Here is a 23,449-nt window from a genome sequence, read left to right on the forward strand (position 1 = left end):
TCTACTTGGGTTTCCCACATATATCATCCCTTTCAGCATTTGTTTTATATAATTTACTGAAGTAGCTAATACATTTCTTTTTAATGCTACTCACCATCTTCAATATAACCAGGTATATATAAAGACTTGCTCTGTTGTCTTAAACTTAGTCTGGCTGTGTTTTTTCTTGCCTGGACATGCACTTTTAAGCTGTATCTACCATTTCCATGATAATCTGTAAAATATCTTGTGTAGACGCCATCATTTTTAACAGTATCAGCACCTTGATAATGAAACACAATACTTAGTCATGCAGTAAGTTAAAATGAAAATTGACACTTTACAAGCACTATGAGTTTATCAGAGAGTATAGGACAGTTTAAACCCTAGATCTTAGTATTTTGGTTCAAAGCTTGGCTTGACTATGTACTAACTCTGTTGTTTTAGAAAGTATACTTTATAGTAGGCATTCAATTATCATTAGCACTTACTTTTATTTCACAATAGAAACTTGTCCAAAAAATCTTAGAACTGACAAAGACATTTAGCAAGTAGCAGGACATAAAACCAATGTAAAAAATCAGTTTCCAACTTTTGGCCATGACAGTATTGTGACCAATGAGGCTTATCTGAAGTGCAATTATTACTGGCTGAAAAGCCAGTAGCTTCCCCATACACCAATAATGAATATGTGGAGAATGAAACTGGGAAAACAATACTATTTATAATATCTTTAAAAATACTCAGGAATAACTTTAATCAAGGAAGTAAAAGACTTCTTTGATGAAAAATTTAAAACACTGAAGAAGGAAATTGAAAAAAGACACTACAAGTTGGAAAGACCTTCCGTACTTACACATTAGCAGAATTAATACTTTGAAAATGGCCACATAGCCAAAAGCAATCTACAGATTGATGCAATTACAATAAAAAGTCCAATGACATTCTTTACAGTAATAGAAAAAGAAAAGCAGTTATGCAATCCACATGGAAACACAGAAGACCAAGAATAGCCACATCAATCCAAAGTAAAATGAGCAAGGCTGGTGATATCACCATGTCTGGTGAGTCATGATGCAGGACCACAGTAATGAGGCAGCATAGGACTGCCATAAGAGCATACGTGCAGACCAATAGAATAGAATAGAGGACCGAGCATTAAACCCACACACTGAAACCCTGTGATTTTGACAAAGATGCCAAACATACACATTGAAGAAAGATAGCCTCTTCAACAAAGAGTACCGGGAAATTGGACAGATACATGTAGAAGGATGAAATTGGAACATTAGCTTTCATCTTGTATGAAATCAATTCTGAGTAGATCAGACACCTTAGTGTAAGATCTGGAACTCTAAACCTGTTGGAGGAGAACACTTCAGGATATAGGCATAGGCAAAAGGACTTTCTGTGAAGGATACCAATAACTTGGTAATAAAACCAAGAATTGACAAATGGCACATGAAATTTAAAAAATTCTGTGTAGTAAACAACCAAATGAAGCCTGCCATATGGGAGAAAATCTTTGGTAGCTATAGATCTGACAGGATAAAGATCTAGAATGTATAGATAACTAAAAACTACCAAAATAGACAACTTAACAAATGGGCTGATGAAGTGAACCATTTTCAAAGATCAAGTACCAACATCCATTGAGAAAGATCATTGACCATATGAAGAGTGTCCAGGATCCTTAGTCAGAAGGAAAATGCAAATTAAAAATACTTTGAGATTCCATTTTTCCTATCTCTCTCTCTCTCTCTCTCTCTCTCTCTCTCTCTCTCTCTCTCTCTCTCTCTCTCGATACAGGGTTTCTCTGTGTAGCTTTGTGCCTTTCCTGGAACTCATTCTGTAGCCCAAGCTGGCCTCGAACTCACAGAGATCTGCCTGCCTCTGCCTCCCGAGTGTTGGTATTATAGGTATGCACCATCACCGCCCAGCTCCATTTTTCCTTTCTCATTTCATCCCAGTCAGAGTGTTTATTATTAAGAAAACACAATAAAAAGGTTGGCAAAACATGCATACAAACACATGTGTGTGTGTGTGTGTGTGTGTGTGTGTGTGTGTGTGTGTGTGTGTGTGTGTGTGTAGGGAGCAGAGAAAACTTTTATACAACACATTTGGAGTTGTAAATTAGTTGGGTTCCTATGGAAATCAGTATGAAGTTTCTCCAAAAAACTTAAAATTGAATGACTGGACGATCCATCCAAAGAACCTCACTTGAATGTCTGTGTTTATTGCAGCACTGTTCATAATAGCCAAGCTCTAGAATCAGTCCAGGTGGCTGTCCAAAGTTGAATGGATGAGGAAAATGTGGTACACATACACAACAGAGTGCTACACATCAGAGAGAAGAATGTTATCTGCAGGAAAATGGATACAAAGTTGAGATTGCCACATTGAGCAACATAAATGAGATGATGCAGACAAAACTACGTATTTTCTCTAATTTCTAGATACTGGATTTTATACAGATAAATAAAATTATATACCATATCTGAAAGTAGAGGTGAGACCAGGATAATGGATGGCACTAGTGGGGGGGAGAGAGAGAGAGAGAGAGAGAGAGAGAGAGAGAGAGAGAGAGAGAGAGAGAGAGAGAGAGAGAGAAGGTAGAATATAGTTAAAGTATGAAATATGTTTGTTTGGAAAGCCTATAAGTATGTATGATATTAAAAAGGAAGCTTACCCAAACAAAGACTATAACTAGATGGAGAAAGCATATGCAAAGCACTAACATTAGTGAAAATGGAAAAACTGTACTTTAATTTCCATGGGAAACTGCTGTGGATGCTTGATTGATAAATAAAACACTGACTGGCCAGTAGCCAGGCAGGACTGTATAGGCAGGACTAGCAGAGAGGAGAATTGAGAGAACAGGAAGGCGGAGAGGAGATGCCAGCCTGCCATCCAGTAAGCATCATGTAAAGGCAGCAGGTAAAGCCACGGAACACGTGGTGACATATAAATTAACAGAAATGGGCTGAATATAAGAGTAAGAGCTAGACAATGGTAGGCCTGAGCTAATGGCTGAACAGTTTAAATAATATAAGTGTCTGTATGTTTATTTTATAAGTGGGCTATGGGTTTGGCGGGACCTGGGGAGAAAAACTCTAGCTACAGGAAGCATGAAATTGATAATAGACTTTAACCAAAATAAATGTCTAGGCTTGTTTTGTCAAGATAATCAAGTAAAATGTTTTAAAGACATCATTACTCAAATAGATTTGTAAATGTATTAAAAAAGTATTGACTTCTAAGTTATAGTTATAAAATCCTATAGGAGAATTGAAATTCCACAGTGTCAATGCAGGTTTCCATTACCTGCCCCGTTGTCCCAGAGCTCCAGTGTGACTTGATGTCCATCTTCAGTTTCTATAGTGGCTGTGACATTGGCTCCCAGAACAGGCAGAAACCCTTGGCTGACTCGTGCATAAACAATCATCGGGCTAGTGTACCGTGCTGTGTTTTGACTCATGTGAGCAGTTACGATTACTGGGGGTGTGGTAGGACTTCTTGCTCGAGTGGTCACCGTCACTGCTAGCGACTGAGGTTCGGCATCCTTATTGAAGAGGCTGTAAGTCCAAGTCCCTGTCTGAAAAAGTTTTCTTTAAGAGCTTTGCTAATATTTTTCTGCTACTTGGGATGTACGATTATTTGGAAATATAAACAAAGTAAAACAACTTGGGGGGTACTGGCCATGCAACCCAGACTTCATGAATGCTAAGCAAGTGTCCTATTAAAAGTAAAGACTTACATTCTTAATCTAATTAATGACTTTAAATATGACTGTCAAAAGAGAATGGGTAAAAGAGATTTGGATGGTTAGATATTCTACTTAATTTTTAATGAAACATACTGTCATTGTATTAGTGCCGACAATGTAACATGCCTTTATCTCTTAACACAGGATGGATTAATGAAACATAGTGAAAAGACTTACTTCTGCGGTGCCTGGTATTTGAAGTCGAGCAGACTGCATATTTAATTCATCATCTTTGAAATCTGAGGTTGTGTATTTTTTTCCTTTTGGATCTTGAAGAATAATTTCTGGCTTTCGTAATGTCCAGGTGACAACAAAGAAAGTGTCATTTCCAATGGTACTATCCACAGGCACTGTACCAGTTACCTGTTTCCTCCCTGTAATATTCAAGGTTTTGCTCTCCAACTGTGACAGAAATAAAAAGCAAACACATAAAACCCATTTGTTATTTTAATTAATAGAAGTTTAATATTTAGGTAGTTCATGGTAATTTAAAATCCATATTTAAGGTTCAATTACAGTGACAAAGAATTCAAATATTTTCCAAATCTCCCTCCCTCCCTCTGTCTCTGTCTCTGTCTCTGTCTCTGTCACACACACACACACACACACACACACACACACACGTTTTACCCTCCTCACAGTGGCTGTGCTTTAAACATATTAGTGGTCTGGCTGCTAATGCTGTAGCTTGGGGGGAATTCTGTTCCCCAGACAATGGCTCTGTTGCTGCCTCTAAAGGTAGTTCTAACTAAATCTATCATTCTAATAAAACTCGAGATTCAAAGGCTGGGGTGAAGACCTGTGAGCTCAGAGAGTTAGAATAGCAACTGGCGAACCTTCTCTCTTTGCTGGCATCCCGGAAGTCATTCCCTTCCACAACACCCCAACTAAACCCCATGCTAAGCTCCTCCCTGCTATTTCCTGTCAGTCAGTTGCTACCCCCACCTCGCTGAGCCCAGTTTAATTTTATTTAATTAGCACAAATGCAATGTATCTTTACATAGCTAACAAATGCAGCATGAAGAAATGTAACACATCTTTGCAGGCTTAAACAAAAATTCCACAGACACACACACTATGTAGCCCACACTGGTCACGATCTTGTGATCTTCCTTCCTCAGCCTCTTGGGTACTGGGATTACAAGCATCCACTATCATATCCAGATCTAGTGAGTGTCTTTCTTCACAGATTCTGGAGCACAAATGCACACACATATACACACACATGCACGCATGCACACACTCCTTACCTGAAAGATGTCATGTCTAAATCTTTACTGTGGGACTGAATGGTATTTTGGAATTGAGCAAATATTTTGGACTTGTATTTGAGTAACCATAGAGAAGTTTCTGTTTAGTGAGATGAATAGAAAATGGATAAAGAATGAATGAAAACAGCAGGTACTGAATGAGTTAAGAAGTCATTATGTAAAGAAGTGGAGAAAGAGGAAAGAACTTAACTTGAAGGTCAAGAAAGAGACAAAAATTAACTTTTAGATGGGGAATTGTTAACAGTTTTCCACTTCACAAACACACACACACACACACACACACACACACACACACACACACACACACACAAAACTAAAAATAGAAGAATGCAAGAGAAAAGGTTTATGTTATATAAAAGAAAATTCACTAATGGTATATTTTACAATGGAAATATTTTTTATGGCAAAAAATGATTTATTAGAGAGAGAACATGTAATAGTAGGACAATAGGAATTTATTGCAATGAAAGTATTTTTACAAAGTACTGACCTGCAGAGCCTGCTCAGAGATGCTGCCACTTAGAGATGAAATCCCACTGAAAGCATTGATAAGGCCAGTTATGTCTTTGTTGGCATAAAAGCGAAGCCCTCCTAAAGGGGAGTTTTAAATGGGAAAATCAAATGTCCTTTTAGTGATATATTTTAAAATCCACTTGACATTTCCTTTTTATTATTAAATTAAAAATTGCATTTGTTTTAGTGTGTGTGTGTGTGTGTGTGTGTGTGTGTGTGTGTGCACATGCCAGTGTGAGTGTGCATCGTGTCTGTGCATTTTCACGTGCATACATGGAAGTCCAAGGACAGCTTGTTGGAGTTACTTCTCTCCTTCCGCCCTGTTGCTCCAGGGGTTGAACTCAGAGTTTGGAGGTAAACACCTTTACTCACTGAGCTGTCTCATTGGCCTGTATGAACTAACACGCTACAAAACATGAGTTTCTAAGAATCTCAAGGATGTTGAGCACCTCTCTGAAGTTACTGGAAACTTATGTTAACCAAAACTGTATTCAAAATAGGTAAGATAAAGATAAATGGAAAATGTAAGAATAAGGCAAAATTCATTTTTTTATGTGAGCTAATCGTCAAATATAAGTGCATTAGTCAAATTGGCCTAAGTACCCATTGGTTTTATAAAAGGTGAGTCTTACGGTTGCTCCTGAGAACCAGATGCTTATTTCTTAGTTGGGTCAAAATACACCTAGACAATTAGAGGATGACAGTTTGTAATAGAGTAAACACAGACAAAATGCAGAAAATAATTGATGTGAGTGAAAGAGAGATTTCTTGGGTATGAAGAGTTAGGAAAGAATAGATCCCAAGGGCAAGAATTAGACTTGTGACTGCCAGAAACACACCAATCCGTGCATAGTAACTAAACTAATAAATGCCACAAAGGCCAACTGGGAGGTTCTCAAAGTAACCCAGGCAGGGAATTGTGAGTGCTGGGGTTGGGGTTGACAGGAAAACAGCTTCCCAGTTTAGGAACATCTGTCCAAATCCTGCTCCAAAGTTGTACCTGTCATGGTTGACAGGCTCTCCAGTTCTCGGGCAGCAGAAGGCCCCAGAGCGATGGTGTGGATGATGGCACCACTGCTTTTGACTTCCTCAAAACATGAACTTATCTGGTCATCTTCCCCATCTGTCAGCAATATGATCTCAGAACCGGAAGTCCTCTGGTCACTGAAAGTAATTGCCTGTGAAAAGCAGTGTGTTAATTACAGAGTGTTACTTCAGAATAAATTTAAGAACACACATTTTTTACATTCTCTTTCTGAGCTGATACATGGGAATGACTAGAACATTAGACTTCTCAGTACTTCTAATCCTCCAGACATACACATTTTGGCCACTCAGTTGAGGTAGGACAAATCTATGACAGTTGCTGGCATATAGTAGCTCCTTAATAAATAAATACAGGTTGCTGTTCTCACTCCACTGAGTACTTGAAGACACGAGACTCCCAGACAGTTGTAGAAGGCTTCAGACTGAATGGCATTTGCAAGATCACGACCAAAGTTGGGTGAGCAAGACTGAATTATTTGTTATATGACTTTTTAATGCATTTTATTTAGTTACTATTAAAAAAATTTATGACTTTCCAAAAACAGAACTAAACAACTTTGGCTTATCATGAAGGAAGAAGTTGATAAATTTTCCATTGTAATTGGTTTTCATAATTTTCTGACTTCTACCAAGAGTATTAGTTAAGAGTCTAGGTAGTGTTAGATACCTTGGTTTTAGGTACCTTGAGAATAAATACTATTTTTTTAAACATGAATTATTGTATTTAGTCTTTCCTGAGACTTGCTGAAACACCACACACACATCATACTTTACAGATTGTTAGTGTAATGATCAAGTTTATAGACTCCAGAAATCAGGTTTTGAATCCTAGACTTGGCAATTGTTTTATGATCTTGAGGTAGATTTTATTATTCTAAAGTTCAGCTTCTTTTTGTGCAGAATGGTCATAGCAATATTGCCCAACTCCTAAAATGATAAGGATATAAGATCATGCATCTAAAGCATTTAGTACAGACAATAATGTAGTATACAGTCAACAATAGCTACTTTTTAATGATTCTGAAAGTGATACACTTAATGTATTTATAAGATTTCATTAAGTAAAAGATGTTTATAATACTGAATATAATTTGCCATCATCTGTTCAGCAATAAACTTTGTGACCAAAATATAAGATATAATGAAATTTACTAAGAAAAACACATACACCAATTTATACAATCATTTAAGTATGTTTCTAATATATAGTACTCATATTTTAGAACCGAATAGACATATGATAATTATTTTCATAATAGCAACCCTTTCATAAACATTTACTTATCTTACATATGTGCCACATTTAAACGAGCTAAACAGCATTAATACCCATATCATTTGGGTTCAGGAAACAGATTTTTATTATTGAGTTACGTTCCCAAGATCTTTTAGAAAATTCACAGTAGAGTGAGTATCTCAGGTTTTTAAAGTCAATCTCTTTTTTGACAAATGGAAGCCACAAAGGAAGTTAAGAGAGACGTGAGCTAATGGTCTGCACAGAGCAGCAGTGATGACTTCCCAAGTGGAGGAAACAGCCTTCTGTTTCAGTGACTCCAGACACGAGTATCAATACATTAGCATGGAGCCTGACAGGGGAAGAAGACTACACAAACACCACAACCTCTGAGCATGCTGGTCAAAAGGAATTCCGCATTTTTTTAATTTTTAGATTTATTTATTTATTATGTATACAGTGTTCTGTCTGCATATACACCTGCAGGTCAGAAGAGGGCACCAGATCTCATTATGGATGGTTGTGAGCCACCATGTGGTTGCTGGGAATTGAACTCAGGACTTCTAGAAGAGCAGCCAGTGCTCTTAAACTCTGAGCCATCTCTCCAGCCTTGGAACTCCACATTTTTAAGTTACAATCATGATTTATTTTATATCACCTATGCTCATTGCATATTGCATGTGGAACTACCTCTCTCTGGATTTTTAAATGTAATTTAAATTAATGTGCTAATGACTTTTACCCATACTATAAAGTTGTCACTGACTTCTCTCTGCCCATGACATTATCTCTAATGCATAGAAACTCAAGTGTGAGAGTCCAGAGAAATGTGTAGCTCCTCAGTGAGGTTTTGATGATCATTTGCCCAAGGAGATCTGACCTCATCCACTCCCCAGTGCCACTCGGCATCTCAAGATTTTATCAATGGAACAACTGGGTGCTGAGAGGCTGTGGCTATAATTAATAGTTGGTGAAGCTACTTTTTTTTCTTCCTGAAATGTTTTGTCTCATCCAGATCAGAATGTTATTAAATGCTGAAACTCTGAGTTCATGACCCGTGTTCAAAGCTAAATGAATAGGATGGAAAGCAGTAAGTAAATAGCAAGTTGTATTAAATTTAAAAGATTACCTGAAATCCTGCTTTAATTCCACTGCAAATTGAAGTTCCACCAAAAGCTTGTTGTGGGAGATTTGCAGTGATCCTTGGGTAGTCACTGCTATTAGTTATTTCCATTAGATAATTTTGGATTTTGGCATGATCGTCAAATGTGACCAATCCAACCAAAGATTTCTTTTCAACAATTTGAGTTAAATAAAGTTCTGCAGCTTGATTCATTCGAATAAGACGGTCTTCCTGTGAGAAAAGGATGTATAAACAACTGCAGAGTTTCTAAATCTTGACAGGTTAATGAAAGACAAAGTTGTCTGTGGGCCATAGAACATGGTAATAGTTAATGGACTTTAAAAAATTTTTAACTCATATTTTTAAAAAGTTTAAAATGTTTAAACATCAGTTGTTATGGCTGTGAAAGCCTTCAAAGTCTATGCTGTTTTATGCAACAGTTATCAATTTGGAAGTTTCAGCTGAGGAAATGATTTTTAAAGTGATAAGAAGGTGCTCATTGGAATGTGCTCATGGGACCTCTGTATTCTGCCTTCCCCCAAGTCCGGGAAACATGGCAGGAGAGGAGGTGGGAAGAAAGTAAGAGCTGGAGCCGTGAATCACTGTCCTCTGGACATGACGTGGCCATTGCACTCATGAGCTCACAGAGGCTGTGATGACCTGACAGGGTCAGGTCCATCAGCATTTCAGTGTGGATGGGGGAGGGCTCATGAAGAGCTATGGGGGCTGCTGGGGAAGGGAGTTCATATTTCTTCACAGGTAGCCACTGATAAATTGCCTATGTTTTCTATATTCAGTGAGTTATTACTATAACACCCATCAAAGTGGTAGGGATATTTGTTGAGATGGAGAGAGAAGAGACAAGACAGAGTGGTGGGGTGAATATGTTCAAAATATATTACATATATTATGAAATCATGACAAAAATATTTTACAATTTGCGTCATGAGAATGGGCCTACATGCTTGCAGTCCAAGGACCTGGGAGCCCGAGGCAGATTGAATGACACAAGATTGAGATCCGTCCTGGTGACACAGCCAACAGCACGCCACCTATGTATGGCTCCCAGCATGGCTGTGTCTCAAAAACAAAGAAACAAAAAACCCAAATTATTTAGTGTCCGAATGCTTGCCTAGCATGTAAAAGGCCCTGGGTTCAATTCCCAGCAAAACACACACACACACACACACACACACACACACACACCCCACACACAATTTTTTCATGATACTATTTTTATGAGGAGTGCTTTTGATATATTCCATAAAAGTTGTATTACAAAATATCTAAAATGTAACAGTTTTGTAGAGGAAAGGCAAATAGAGTAGTAAAAGTAAAACTGGAATTATACATGGAATGATGAGATTGTAGATGTTTCCTTTTGTTGTATTTTTTCTAGGAAGAACTGACAGTTAAGGAATAAAAATGACCAATAATCTAATGAACAATAAAACAATAATTTCTTTTTTTTTAACTTAGTCTAGATACTTATTTAGATAAAATCATTGGGCAGATATTTATTTGAACATTAATATCTCTATATTTGAACATGAATATTTATGTACTAGAACTAAATCTAAGAATAAATTATAGTTCTATATTTAACTTAAATACTTAATTTGAGAAAGTCAGCAAAAATTGTCTTACGTTTTTCATGCTTCCAGATTTATCTAGGACCAAGCAGACTACCCGCTGTTTGGACTTCAGCAGTGAAAATGCAGGTCTGGGCGGGGCTTCTGTTCCTATCATGGGAGAGGAATTCTGAAAATCAGCAGACATCTTGATTACATCCCACGTGCTTCTGTAATTGCACATTTTGTTTTGTAGGTTTGGGGCTTCTGTATTGTGGGTTTTTTCTGTGCAAAATTCAACCACCTGAAAAAATAATCAATTCAAACACAATATTGTAAAAACTTGTAAGGGATCACTTTCTTTTCCAAATATGAAGTTAGCTACCATGTGCATCCTGAACATGATTTGTCCGATGACAAGAGTCACTTTGTGGTCGGGCGGTGGTGGCACACTCCAGCACTCGGGAGGCAAAGCCAGGCAGATCTCTGTGAGTTCGAGGCCAGCCTGGTCTACAGAGTGAGTTCCAGGACAGGCACCAAAACTACACAGAGAAACCCTGTCTTGAAAAGAGTCACTTTGTAATCGTGTTTTGGCATCCATTTTACAAGCCCCGAGTGGGAGTGAGGCGAAACTGATGGACAACGCATGCTCCTGGGAGGTTTTTTAGGCACAGTCTAATTGCGTAGGTGAAGCGTGATGGCAGCTCACACGGCTCCTTGAATTAGCTTCCAGCTTTCTCTTCTAGAGTTTTGAGGATCTCACATCTTGAATTAAGTTTAAGAAGAAAGGGTTATGTAAGGCTCGTGCTAATTTCTAACGGTCCCTAAAAATGGTACAGGAGAAATGTATGTCTCTTTTTGTCCACACTCCATCTCTCCATAGTGGGCCCAGAAACTTGAGGACAGCTACTAACAACCTCTCTCATTATTAGTGCTTATGAATTCTGACACATAAAAACAGTATGCCAGAAAAACTAATAAAAGTTCAGGGAGAAAATTAGGAAACATACTTCTTTCTCCGAGTATTGAATCTAATCACTCTGCCAGTGGATGTTTTTATTACTATGAACTTTGGAAGCCTCCAGGTTTTGAAAACCTGGAGAAAGAAGGACAAGTGTTATCATAAATTAGCACAGTGTCCAGGAGGGGAACATTCAACAATAATCTCTCAGAAGCGGTTTTTAACAGTCATTTTGTCATTTTAGTCCCCCCATCTAACACCATGTCTGCAGATCTAAGCTCAGAGTCAGAACTAGCTTTGCTGTGGGATGTTAAGGGGAAGTGCTGTGGGATGGTTTGTATGTTAAATGTGTTGCTCTGATTGGTTAATAAATAAAACACTGATTGGCCAGTAGCCAGGCAGGAAGTATAGGCGGAACAAGGAGAGAGGAGAATTCTGGGAAGTGGAAGGCTGAGTCAGAGAGACACTCACTGCCAGCCGCCATGATGAGAAACAGCATGTGAAGATGCTGGTAAGCCACGAGCCATGTGGCAACTTATACATTTATAGAAATGGGTTAATTTAAGATATAAGAACAGTTAGCAAGAAGCCTGCCACGGCCATACAGTTTATAAGAAATATAAGTCTCTGTGTGTTTACTTGGTTGGGTCTGAGCATCTGTGGGACTGGTGGGTGAGAAAGATTTGGTCCTGATCGTGGGCCAGGCAGGACCAGGAAAACTCTAGCTACATAGCTTGTTACATCTAACTATCTCACATTTACATTGTAAGAGTGTGCTTTGTTTCTGACATGGCTTGGATTCAAATCTCCCAAATGGGGTAATATTGAATAGGAGGAAAACATGGATGCAAACAAACAGTGCTTCACACCACTTCCAGGTGGGAGAAGATGCTTGTCACACCAGGCACCACTTCCTCCTACCACTCCCATTGCCATTGAGTCAAGCTTTGTGGGTACCTGTCTCTTGTCTCACCCCATTTCCCACTTGTGTTCAGCCTGGATCCTTCGCTTCTATCACAGAACTTCTTGTCCCTAGAATGACAGAAATTTCCCCGGAGTGTCCATTCACCCGAGTGGTATTTAGAAAATAAGAGAAGACAAATTCCTCCTTTTACTTTCTTAGCGCTGTCTGCCTGAGATGTTCTGGCAAACATTAAAGCCTTTGCTGACTATGGACAGTGCTCAGCTTGGGCAACCATGTGGCACCTGTGTTGCACATACACTGATTTTTGTCAGGTTTGGTTTTTTGCATATAATTATTTTCATCTTCCTGCTGTGGTAGTTTATACTTACCTCTTCAAACCCTAGTTAAAAAAAAAAAACATCCCTTGGGAAGTCCTTGCTTCCAATGCAAGTGCTAAGCAGGCCCATTCATGCTTTTCATCCCCGATCCTAGGAGACTGGCTACCTTCAGGGTGGTGTGGCCACAGACAGAAGCCACTGTCTGGCTTTCAGAAACACTGGCATTAGCTCTATATCTCTTCCTACTTCGTATTAAAATTTTCCCTTGGTATTTCTATCTTTCTCATTAAACTGAATTTTTCAAGAACAGTTCAACTTCTGGTTATTTCTTGATTTCTAGCTTCAATCACAGTGCTGGGCTTCAGATAGAAAGAATGAAGGTTAAAGGAAAGAGATGATAGGCTATTCAATATAGTTGATATAATTTGTCTCCTGGGTCTGAGTTTATGCTCTGGTATATAGTATATTTAATCTATGTTATGATAATTAGAAGTTATTGTTATTTTAAATAAGATACATGTCTAACATGCAATATTTGCCTCCAAACTGTGTCTTGTGTAATTAGCTTCCCTGTATATTTCAGGCACGTATGTATTTTCTTACTATTTATGTCCCTAGTAAGCAGCAGGAGTCACCTCTTGTCATAGTTAGGGTTCCTAGCTTACAGTTGTAGAGGTTTAGTCCACTGTCATCATGGTGGAATATGGTGGAATGCAGGCAGACATGGTGCTGGAGAAGGAGCTGAGGGTTCTACAATCTTGATCTGAAGGCAACAGGAAGTGATCTGGCACACTGGGCTTGGCTTAAGCATATATGAGACCTCAGAGCCCACCTCCATGGTGACACACTTCCTCCAACCTACTCCAGCTAGGCCATGTCTACTTCAGCAAAGCCACACCTCCTAATAGTGCTACTCTCTATGCGCTTATGGGGGCCAATTACATTCAAACTACCACACCTCCTGATAGTCAAGTGCCTTGGTGGTGTATGATGAGGAACAGGAAGTGCATGTTCTGAACATCCTCTTGAGTCACATGGTTTCTTGTCTGTTTGGATACTGAATAATTTTGTTGTTCCAGTTTCAGCTGAGAAGTTCCTCAGTCATGAAGCACATCCACTTAAATTTGGGAAGTATATGGAGAAGTAAGAGGAGCCAGGAGAGATGGCTTGGTACTTAAAAATATTGGCTGCTCTTGCAGAGGACCTGGGTTCAATTCCCAGCACCCACATGATGATTCACAACTATCTGTAACTACAGGTCCAAGGCCTCTTCTGGCATCTGTGGGCATCAGGCACAAGCATGATACAGAAATACATTTGGGCAAAACACCTGTTCACATAGAATAAATTTTAAAAGAAAATTTCCAATCAGTATTTCTATTTGGATTTTCATCATTCCCTAGGCTCCATAAGAATTTTCAATTTCATTAGAACCTATAGATCTTTATAAACCTTTGCCTTGTAAATATTTTGTTGCTAGTAATTTGCTTCTTTTAATTAACTGATCTTGTAGTTTGGAGATATATTATTTTTATTAGTTGTTTTGAATACTTTCATAAGTTTCATGTTTTAAAATATATTTTTACCCATAGAGAAACTTTTAATAGCAAATAAATAACAGTAAATACACGGTCTTCCTGGTAGTAGAAAACATACGTGAACTAGCCATCTAAAAGAGATTAATACGCAGAATTTATGTTATCTGAGGGAATAGCTGAGCAGCAAAGTCCACAAATAATCTGTCTGAAAACCATCAGATGATACAAATAGACATTCTGAAGAGAAGATATACAAATGAATGATAGATATGTGAAAAAACTTCAACACTGTTGTCAGAAGTACAAATTATTGCCACAGTGAGATACCATCTCCCTTTTTGTTAGATGATTATAATAAAAGAGACAAAAAATAAATGTTGAAGAGAGTAGTGGAAAGATCAGCTTGCATTGCTGGTGGGGCACATGAATCAATTCAGCCAGTTCTAGGACAAACTATAGAAGTTCCTCCAAACACTAAAATAGAACTACTAGAAGACTCAGAAATCTCACACCTGGATACATATAGGAATCAGTTTAAGGAAATCAGTGTGTTACTCCTATGTAGTTGTATGCCCATGTTGGCTGTGCTAATCAAAATATAGAAATATAGCCAATATAAGTGTCCATCAATGGATGACTAGATTAATAAAATGTTATATATAATATATATCTACAATGGAATATTATATCATAAAATGAATGAAGTACTATTATTTGTCCCACCATTCATGATCTTTGGGGGCATTGTGCTGACTGACATAAGCTAGGCATAGGAAGTCAAATATTTTACTCATGTGTTGAGTCTAAGAAAAGTTGATCTGTTGTTGATTGTTTTTTACTTCTTTTTAGGGGAGGCCTGCCACCCAGCTCCCAAATAAATCACACATGAGGGCTTATTCTTAATTATGAATGTCCAGCCTTAGCTTGGCTTAGTTTCTAGCCAGCTTTCCTTAACTTAAATTATCCCGACTACTTGTTACCTCAGGACTTTTCCTTTTCTCTAACTTCTGTAAATCTTACTCTTATTCCATGGCTTGCTGTGTAGCTGGGTGACTGGCCCTGGAGTCCTCCTCCTTCTCTCTGGCTGCTCAATCTCCAATCGTCTTCTCCCAGATTTTCTCTTTCTGTATATTCTCTCTGCCTGCCAGCCCCATCTATCCTTTCTCCTGCCTCGTATTGGCCAGTTCTTTGTTAGACCATCAGGTGTTTTACACAGGCACAGTAACTCAGCTTCACAGAGTTAAACAAATGCAATGTAAACGAAAGTAGCACACCTTAAAATATTCTACTACATTGATCTAATAGAAATAGAATCCAACATGAGTTCACTACTGCTGTGCAGTGGGGTGGAAAGGGGAGATGAGAGGGGTTGGTTAATAGGTATGAAATTTCACTTAGAGAGCAGGAATGAGTTCCAGTGTTCTAAGGGTGACAGTGTACACAGTGGGTGATTATAGTTAGCATAATTCTGAATTTCAAAATAAATAGATATTAGGATATTGAACATTTGCATCCCAAAACGTATGTGTTTGAGGTGATAAATGTGACAATTCTAGATGATTATTACATACTGTATACATCTATTGAGATATCATACTTTATCCTAAAAATTTATTATATGTCTATTGAAATTAGTTATTTTTTATCAGTTAAAAACTAGGAAAGAGAAAGATGGACTAATCCTGAGAAAGAGCTATGTAGTTATTTTACAACTATATTATACATTGTATATTTTAAAATCTGTTTATTTTGTGTCTATTTTGTGTCAAACGCTGTCAGTATGTTGTTTATATTAGCCCTTATAAGCCAAGAACAATAGCAATGCAGATTGTATATTTTAGTTTCCAATTAAAGATGATAGAACAAGGAGCTGAAGAGATGGCTCATCATAAAGAGCACGTACTGTGCTTGCAGAGGACTTGGGTTCAGTTCCCAGCACCCATGTGGTGGCTAACAACTAGCCGTCTGTAACTCCAATATCAGGCCACTGGATGACTATGGCCTCTGTAAGCTCCAGCAATCACATACACCATGTGAACATACACACAGAGACACAGATAGACACAGACACAGACAGACACACAGACACAGACACACAGACACACACACACACACACACCCACACCCACACACACACAGAAACACATAGACACAATTAAAAATAAATAAATCTTAAATCTGATTTATCAATTTTCCCTCAATCACAGCTTGAAAATGATTTCTGTACTGAGACCATCTGATTCCCAAACACCTCCTATTACTCATCAGACTATACGTTTAAAGGTATTTTAGGTCAAACAGTAGCTCAGTGAACTTTTTGTTATTATATCTAGTCTGTGGAGACAATACTGTATATATTTTATAATATCAATGTTTTATAATTGTTTGGTAAGCTTTAGTGCGAAGAAAATGGAAATCTTAGAATGTGGAAAGCTCCATTTTAGATTAGAAGAGTAACATGAATAACATCCAGGAAAAAAGTAAAAACAAGGTTGTTACTCTAGACACAAGATCAAGAGACAAATGAAGAGTTACTCTATGATGGTATCATGTGGTTCCATTGAGAAGGGCGCCCTGCTACATATGAAACCGAGACACAGGTTAGTAAGAAAGAGCAGGATAATTCACAGACACATCATGACATGGCCTGGAGAAAATGGCCTGGAATCAAACCTAAGAGTAATTTCCTTTCACTCTGTTTGCACACATACCATCAGGAGAAAGCCAGTTTTCATAGTTAATTTCCCTCCAAGGATTCTTTTTTTTCCCCCAGAAAATAAATAGGAAGCACTTACAGAATTGAGATTTTGCATGAACATTATGGAGTCCGAGGCAGTCTGATGTTTGTTTGGGATAAATTCACACTTGGGTTCATACAGCCCCGTCCTTGAGTCACGTCGGCATTGCCTTTTCACGCAGCTGTCCCTCTGACATTTTTTGAACACATTCAAGCCATCAATGTCAGTGGAGCATCTAGGACAGAAGAATTAGAATACTGTGGTTGTTCTGGGTGTTGCACTCGGGACTTGTGCATGCCAGGCCAGCCCTCTGCCACATCACTAATGCCTCAGCCCCCACTTTTGTTTTAATGCCTACAATTTCAGTGCTAAAGGTCAAACCTGGTCAAATCAACACCCTAAAATCTGTCAGTGGCAACTCTTATTGGACATCACATACCACAAACTCCATTTTGACAAGAGTAGATACAGGGCTTAACCCATCCTTACCATGGATTTCAATGGAGTCAGCATTTTTCAGCCTTTATTGTTATTTTTTAATGTTTGTGTATTCTCAGTCATTCCATTCACCTCCTTTGAGACAGAGTCTCTCCTTGGCCTGGAACTCACCAGTCAGGCTAGATTGACTGGCCAACAAGCCCCAGGATCTTCCTTTCTCTCCCTCCCCAGTGCTGGAATTATAGACATGCATCACCATGCCAGCATTTTTGTGTGAGTTCTGGGGTCATTCTTAGTTTCTCATGCTTGTAAAGCAAGTGCTTCCTAGTCTGAGCCAGATTCCCTGTGAGAGCAGCACTTTTGGTTCACATTCCTTAAGCATTCATTGGTTACTAATGTGATCAATAAATCTATTGTCTTGGTTACATTGAGTTAAAAAAGATAGTGATTCCTATATTACAATAATACTGTGAAGATGAAATGAACTAAGATTTACAGAAGAACTGTTTTTTGGTGGAGTGAGGTGAGTCAAATTTATGGTTAAAACTCTTTGATTTTATTGTATTCTTCACTTTACATCTTGAGCTGCACTGGAGGAGGAAGCACAAGTAATGAATTCAAACCATTTGGACTCTATGATAAAGGTAATTGTCAAGTCCCTGGCAGGGTGTGGCATAAGGCAGCAGAACAGGAAAAAAGGATTCTAGAGAGCTTCCATTTATGAGAAGAATTTCTTCCCATTTTAAACTTTGTGATATTAGTTTTATTTCAAGGATAATGGCAATGGCAGATAATATCTTCCAGGAGAGTTAGCTTTAGGGCTAGCCCCAAAACTGAACTTACATAAGATGGCACTCGGTTTCTGGTATGCTGTAGGAGCTCAGTGACACACCTCTTTTCATGATTGGTTATAAGGAGACTCACTGATTATTCCATAGTTTATAAAGCATTTATTATTTTATAATTCTTTGTTTAGTTTTGACTTTGTGCCAGTCTCAAATCTAGGAGATTTTAAAAAAGGCATAGTCCTGTAGGATCTTAAAGTCTATTGAGAGAAAAACTTCTGCACAATCAGGGCTGGCTGGTAGAAGTGTGAGAGAGGCCCACACATGCTGCCTGGGAGCTTTTCCCAGCATTCCCCATCAAACCTCCAAAGAGAGGAGCAGAAAGATCCACAGATAGTTTTTTGGTGGGAATGTGGGAGTAGGAGAGAGCGTTGAGACCAGCCCAGCCTGTGTGCTGGCTCCAGGCAGCTCCACAGACCGCACACCACAAAGAGGAGAAGAGTAAGTGTTTTCTAGAACGCCACTTCATCTGACAGACATTCTTCCAAAGACTGACTGCCTCCTGACATCCGTTTCTGTTTTTCTCAGTACTTTTTCAACATTCTGTTTGTTACTTTCAGTTTGAAGGCTTACACACTTTAGAAGTTTATACATAGAGTTTGGCTGCATTTACCCCAGAATTCCATTTCTTAAAAAAATCAACTTACTCACTCATCCCTATGAGAAATATGAATTTTCAGTAATTTAGAAGTAAAAATAAATTAATCACAAAGCCCTATATCAACTTAATTGGTTTCCCTGAAGCAGATGAACCCTAAAAAGTTTTGAAACTCAAGACTAAGGGATGCATAGAGTGGAGATAGAAGTGGGCCATAAGAGAAGGCAGAGGAAGAAGAAGAAACAGATGTCACATGTCTTCTCTCTATGCAGAATTAGTGTAAAACACATGTGAAGAAATGAAAGTGTAAAACAATACTGAAAATGTATATAGGCTTGAGTTGCAATTTGTTGATGTCTGTGGGTTTACCTAGTTCATTTTTCTGCTACCAATAAATAATGTTTTTAAAATTCCAGTGAGTATTGAAATAGGTCCCAGTACCTGCCTATCTCCATCCCAAGATGGGAACACAAGGATTAGTTGGATATGTATTAACACATAATGGTGCACCTGAATATTGTGGTTAGCTGTCTGAACACCTGCCCACTTGGGCTGCCCAGTACAGAGAGCTGAAACTATAGGCAAGAAGATGTAGAATCAGTTTAATTCATACTGTGATACCTTGTTGCTTCAAGAGTGTTCCTTCCGGACATGTAGAAGGGCCGATCTGTGTTATACTCATCAAATACTCCCCACCGGAGATGGGCCCACTCATGAACAAAGACTCTGCCTGAAAGAGAAAATTGTCATCTATAAAGCTGTAGTTACAATATTTGAACACAGTTTCCCTTTATTTTCAGTCATTTTGTTCATTTGCAAAATTGAAATTGTTACAAACTTTAGAAATTTATACTTTTTAATAGCTTAAAAATTCAAATATGCTAGTTACAACAAGTGACCCAAATATGTGGAATGTAACTACCATATTTTTAAACAAAGGTATTACTTAATGTTTACTTTTCTTAAAGTCTTAGAAATCCACATTAATAGTGATGGTTTGCTTTTCCCCAGTAGAAATAAGAAGTACAATATATATATATATTTCTACCTCGGGGTCCATACATAGGCAAATTATCCGTCAGTAGGAAGTTTGGAGTAAAATGTATGTACTGTCCTCTGTCTCCACATTGTCCGTATTGAAGTGTGTAGGGATCATCTCTATTTTTCAGATAAGGATCAGCAACTATGACATCTGCCTAAAATGCAGAAGAACAAACCCAGTCAGATTACAAGGGCGTTAGAAATGAGATTTTACAAAAAAGAACTGTTTCATCTAAACTGATAAAAGTTGAGGCCGAGTAGAGGGCTCAGTGTGTGGTGATATTTTATTTGTGCTGAAATGTGGTGATATTTTATTTGTATGTTAATAAATAAAGTTTGCCCGGAGATCAGAGGAAATAGCAAGCCATTAACACAAGTCAGGCAGGGATAGCACACTTCCTTAATCTGATCACTTGGCAGGTAGGGTCTCTGGTGTTCAAGGACACACTAGGGAACAGCCAAGCGTGGTGACACACACCTTTAATCCCAGTACCAACCAAAGAAACCTGGGGGTCTGTAGAGACAGGCAGTAGGTTGCTGGACTAAGAGCCAATGAGAGGGCAGAACTGCAAGGCAATAAAGGCACGGGTAGACAGGAAGTAGCTCACTTTTTTGGAAGATGCAGAGATGGGAAGTGGAAAGTTGAGTCAGGAGACGCCAGCCCGCCATCCAGGAGCAGCATGTAATGGCACACAGGTAAAGCCAAGGAACATGTGGTGACATATAGGTGAACAGAGATGGGCTGAGTTTAAGTGCAAGAGCTAGTCAGTGGTTAGCCTGAGCTAATGGCCGAGCAGTTTTAATTAATAGAAGCCTCTGTGTGTTTACTTGGGGGATGTGAGTGGGAAAGTTGTGTCCTGACTGCAGGCAAGGACACAGCAAAACTTCAGCTACATCAGTGGGTTAAGTGCTTTCTGTTTATGAACAAGGACCAGAGTTCAGTCCCAACACCCACTTAAAAGCTGGGTATGGTAACCCATGTCTGTAACCCCAGTAGTGAGGTGGTAGAGACAGGCGGACCACTAGAGATTGTTCTCCAGTCAGTCTAGCCAAATTGATGACTCTCAGATTCAGTAACACACCCTGTCTCAAAAAATAAAAGGTCAAAAGCAAACAGAGGAAGACACCAAATATTGACCTCTGACTCCTACCTGAGCATGTGCACATACACACACACCCTACGTACTGTGATTAGAATTTTAGATGGTCTTGTAATAAAAAACCCAGAGCCAGATATCAGGGTGAAAGCTGAGAGATCAGAGAAACAATTCAAGCCACAGCCAACCTCACCTCGCCAACCTTCAGCCAATCTTGTTTTCTCAGACTGGAAGCCTCTGAGTCCTCACTGAATCTCAGCTGAACTGTCTTTTCCTTATCTCCTCATGCCTTATATACCTTTCTCTGCCTGTCCATGAAACTTCCTGGGATTTAAGGTGTGTGTGTTTCCCAGTACTGGGTTTAAGGGTGTGTGCCACCACTGCCTGACCTCTATGTCTAATCTAGTGGCTGGCTCTGTTCTCTGATCCTCAGGCAAGTTGATTAGGGTACACAGTATATCACCACAACACACACACACACACACACACACACACACACACACACACACACACACACACACTGTATATGTATATATATATAAATATACATGTATACACACAACATACACATACTACACACTATATACACATGCACATACATAGCATGCACACTATACACACACACAGAGGCAGGTGTATATCCACACATACATACACACACACACACAGAGGCAGGTGTATATCCACACATACATATGCCCAAAGTTGTGGACATGTATACATAGTTCACACACATGTATACACACATACACAAACAACAAAAGAAAAGTTATATTACTAATTACTCACTTAATGATTAATAATTATCAAACTTTTTAAGTATTCACTTGGAAAAGGCACAAGAAACAATTTAGGGGATGGATGTGACACTTACTTTGCCATATGATTCTTGTTTTGGCATTAAGTACTCAGATTTTGACTTCCAGGTCATTGGGACTAAAATGCTTACTTTCCTGAAATAAAATCTTCCTTTGCTGGCTTCAAACAGGTAAGTAGAGGCTTGAGTTACCATTTCCTGATGAAATTAAAAGTGCATTGTGGTAAGAAATTCAAAATAAAATGAGCATGAACATCAGTACCCAAAACAGAAGAAACAAAGGAGGGCTCCTCTCCCTCAATATGTTTGCACAGGGTAACTGAAGAAATGGTATACATTTACTGAATCTCTCCAATCTATCAACTCACTTCCATATGCCCAAAGTAAACTCTGATGTTCACTTGCCCACCCCTCCAGTTGGCGCTTAGGATGGAGATGGGCATGAAGTCTCTGGGTGAAGTATGAAAGTGATTATGATCAGAAGTCTGAAGGCAAATTTATTTAAGCAGTTTTCTTAAAATTGGGTTGTTTAAACAAACTGGGAGATTAAGGTCTGGTAACCTTTGTATTTGATGTTAATTAGAATTGTTTTTGTTTTATTTGCAGTAATCACCTAAGTGGATTGTATACATGAAAGACCAGACTCTAAAAACATAGTTTTTGAAAGCTTCATACACAAATATGAATCTACATAACTCCCCTCCTTATTACCCCCATCTCCTCCCATAATCTCCATTCTCCTTATCAAATTCATGATCTCATCTTTAATTATTATTGTTACATATATGTATACATTTCTACATATACATCTGTATATATATCCTACTGAGCCATTCTAGCATTGCCCAAGGGCTAATAATAAAGATAAATAAGACTAAATTTTTTCAGCTTGCTACTTGCTATGATCCAACAAACCAATCCATTTATAGAGGAATAAAACCCTGTGATCCTAACCATATGGAGATTTTGAGAGGATCTGAGAACAAAGTACATATTACACAAATGGTTTTATTATACAAATGCAATTAGAAATAAACCAACTTCAAACGTGTCTAAGGTTTTCTTTAAGGTAAGATAGATAAGAATTTTAGGTTTTCCAAATTGAGCATGTGGGAGTAACTGGAGAAATGTGTCAGACAATAAACTGTTAGAGTTTAAGTGTACATTTGCTGTATAGGTTTTGTAAAAGCAACATCATTAAGATAAAATATGAGAACATTTCTCCACTTGCTCTGAAGTCTATTACCTTAAGTTTAATTAACTTATTAAGAGCTTGAAGAGTAGTTTTAATGTATAATAAAAATATAAAGCTAAGCATCTTGACTTGTAGATTATACTGCAGACATGATAAATGCAATCAAAGCAGTTTTGGGAGGGTATAACTCTCTCTCTTTCTCTGTGTGTTTAAATACCTAGGTAAAAAGAATTATTGACATGCTAATACGCAGATAATGAAACCCTTCTTACCTTTATGCTTTTGATGAGTCTCTCATCTTCTGACACACTGGGGTTAATTGCAATGACCACACCCTCATATCCATTGTTGTTCAGATGGACCATGGAGCTTTTCACCTCCTGCAAGAGATGCAGGCTGAGGAACAGAAGGACCTTAAGACCTGGCACCATGTTT

The 23,449-nt window shown here is 38.4% G+C and overlaps 1 protein-coding gene and 1 long non-coding RNA gene across 3 annotated transcripts in view; one reads left to right on the plus strand and one right to left on the minus strand.

The window, feature by feature from the left end:
- LOC128106436 (uncharacterized) overlaps window positions 1–4,004 on the plus strand; it is a 21,150-nt gene extending 17,146 nt beyond the window's left edge. For both annotated transcript variants that reach the window (XR_008216707.1, XR_008216706.1), the window contains 2 exons: window positions 3,352–3,556; window positions 3,890–4,004. This is a non-coding gene — a long non-coding RNA (uncharacterized LOC128106436). The remainder of the gene's footprint in view (window positions 1–3,351; window positions 3,557–3,889) is intronic.
- Window positions 1–23,445, minus strand: part of LOC128106435 (calcium-activated chloride channel regulator 3A-1-like) — a 25,875-nt gene extending 2,430 nt beyond the window's left edge. Inside the window, exons 1-12 of the mRNA XM_052731940.1 lie at window positions 23,287–23,445; window positions 21,877–22,017; window positions 19,913–20,060; window positions 19,486–19,594; window positions 17,041–17,218; window positions 10,581–10,808; window positions 8,940–9,164; window positions 6,530–6,707; window positions 5,507–5,607; window positions 3,923–4,147; window positions 3,304–3,574; window positions 95–262 (exon numbers count right to left, since the gene is read on the minus strand). Of these exons, the coding sequence (XP_052587900.1) occupies window positions 95–262; window positions 3,304–3,574; window positions 3,923–4,147; window positions 5,507–5,607; window positions 6,530–6,707; window positions 8,940–9,164; window positions 10,581–10,808; window positions 17,041–17,218; window positions 19,486–19,594; window positions 19,913–20,060; window positions 21,877–22,017; window positions 23,287–23,445 (2,131 nt within the window). The remainder of the gene's footprint in view (window positions 1–94; window positions 263–3,303; window positions 3,575–3,922; window positions 4,148–5,506; window positions 5,608–6,529; window positions 6,708–8,939; window positions 9,165–10,580; window positions 10,809–17,040; window positions 17,219–19,485; window positions 19,595–19,912; window positions 20,061–21,876; window positions 22,018–23,286) is intronic.
- Between the last annotated feature and the right edge of the window lie 4 nt (window positions 23,446–23,449).

The sequence above is a fragment of the Peromyscus californicus genome, unplaced genomic scaffold (assembly GCF_007827085.1).
Source record: "Peromyscus californicus insignis strain IS unplaced genomic scaffold, ASM782708v3 Scaffold_9__1_contigs__length_137607984, whole genome shotgun sequence".
Taxonomy (NCBI): domain Eukaryota; kingdom Metazoa; phylum Chordata; class Mammalia; order Rodentia; family Cricetidae; genus Peromyscus; species Peromyscus californicus.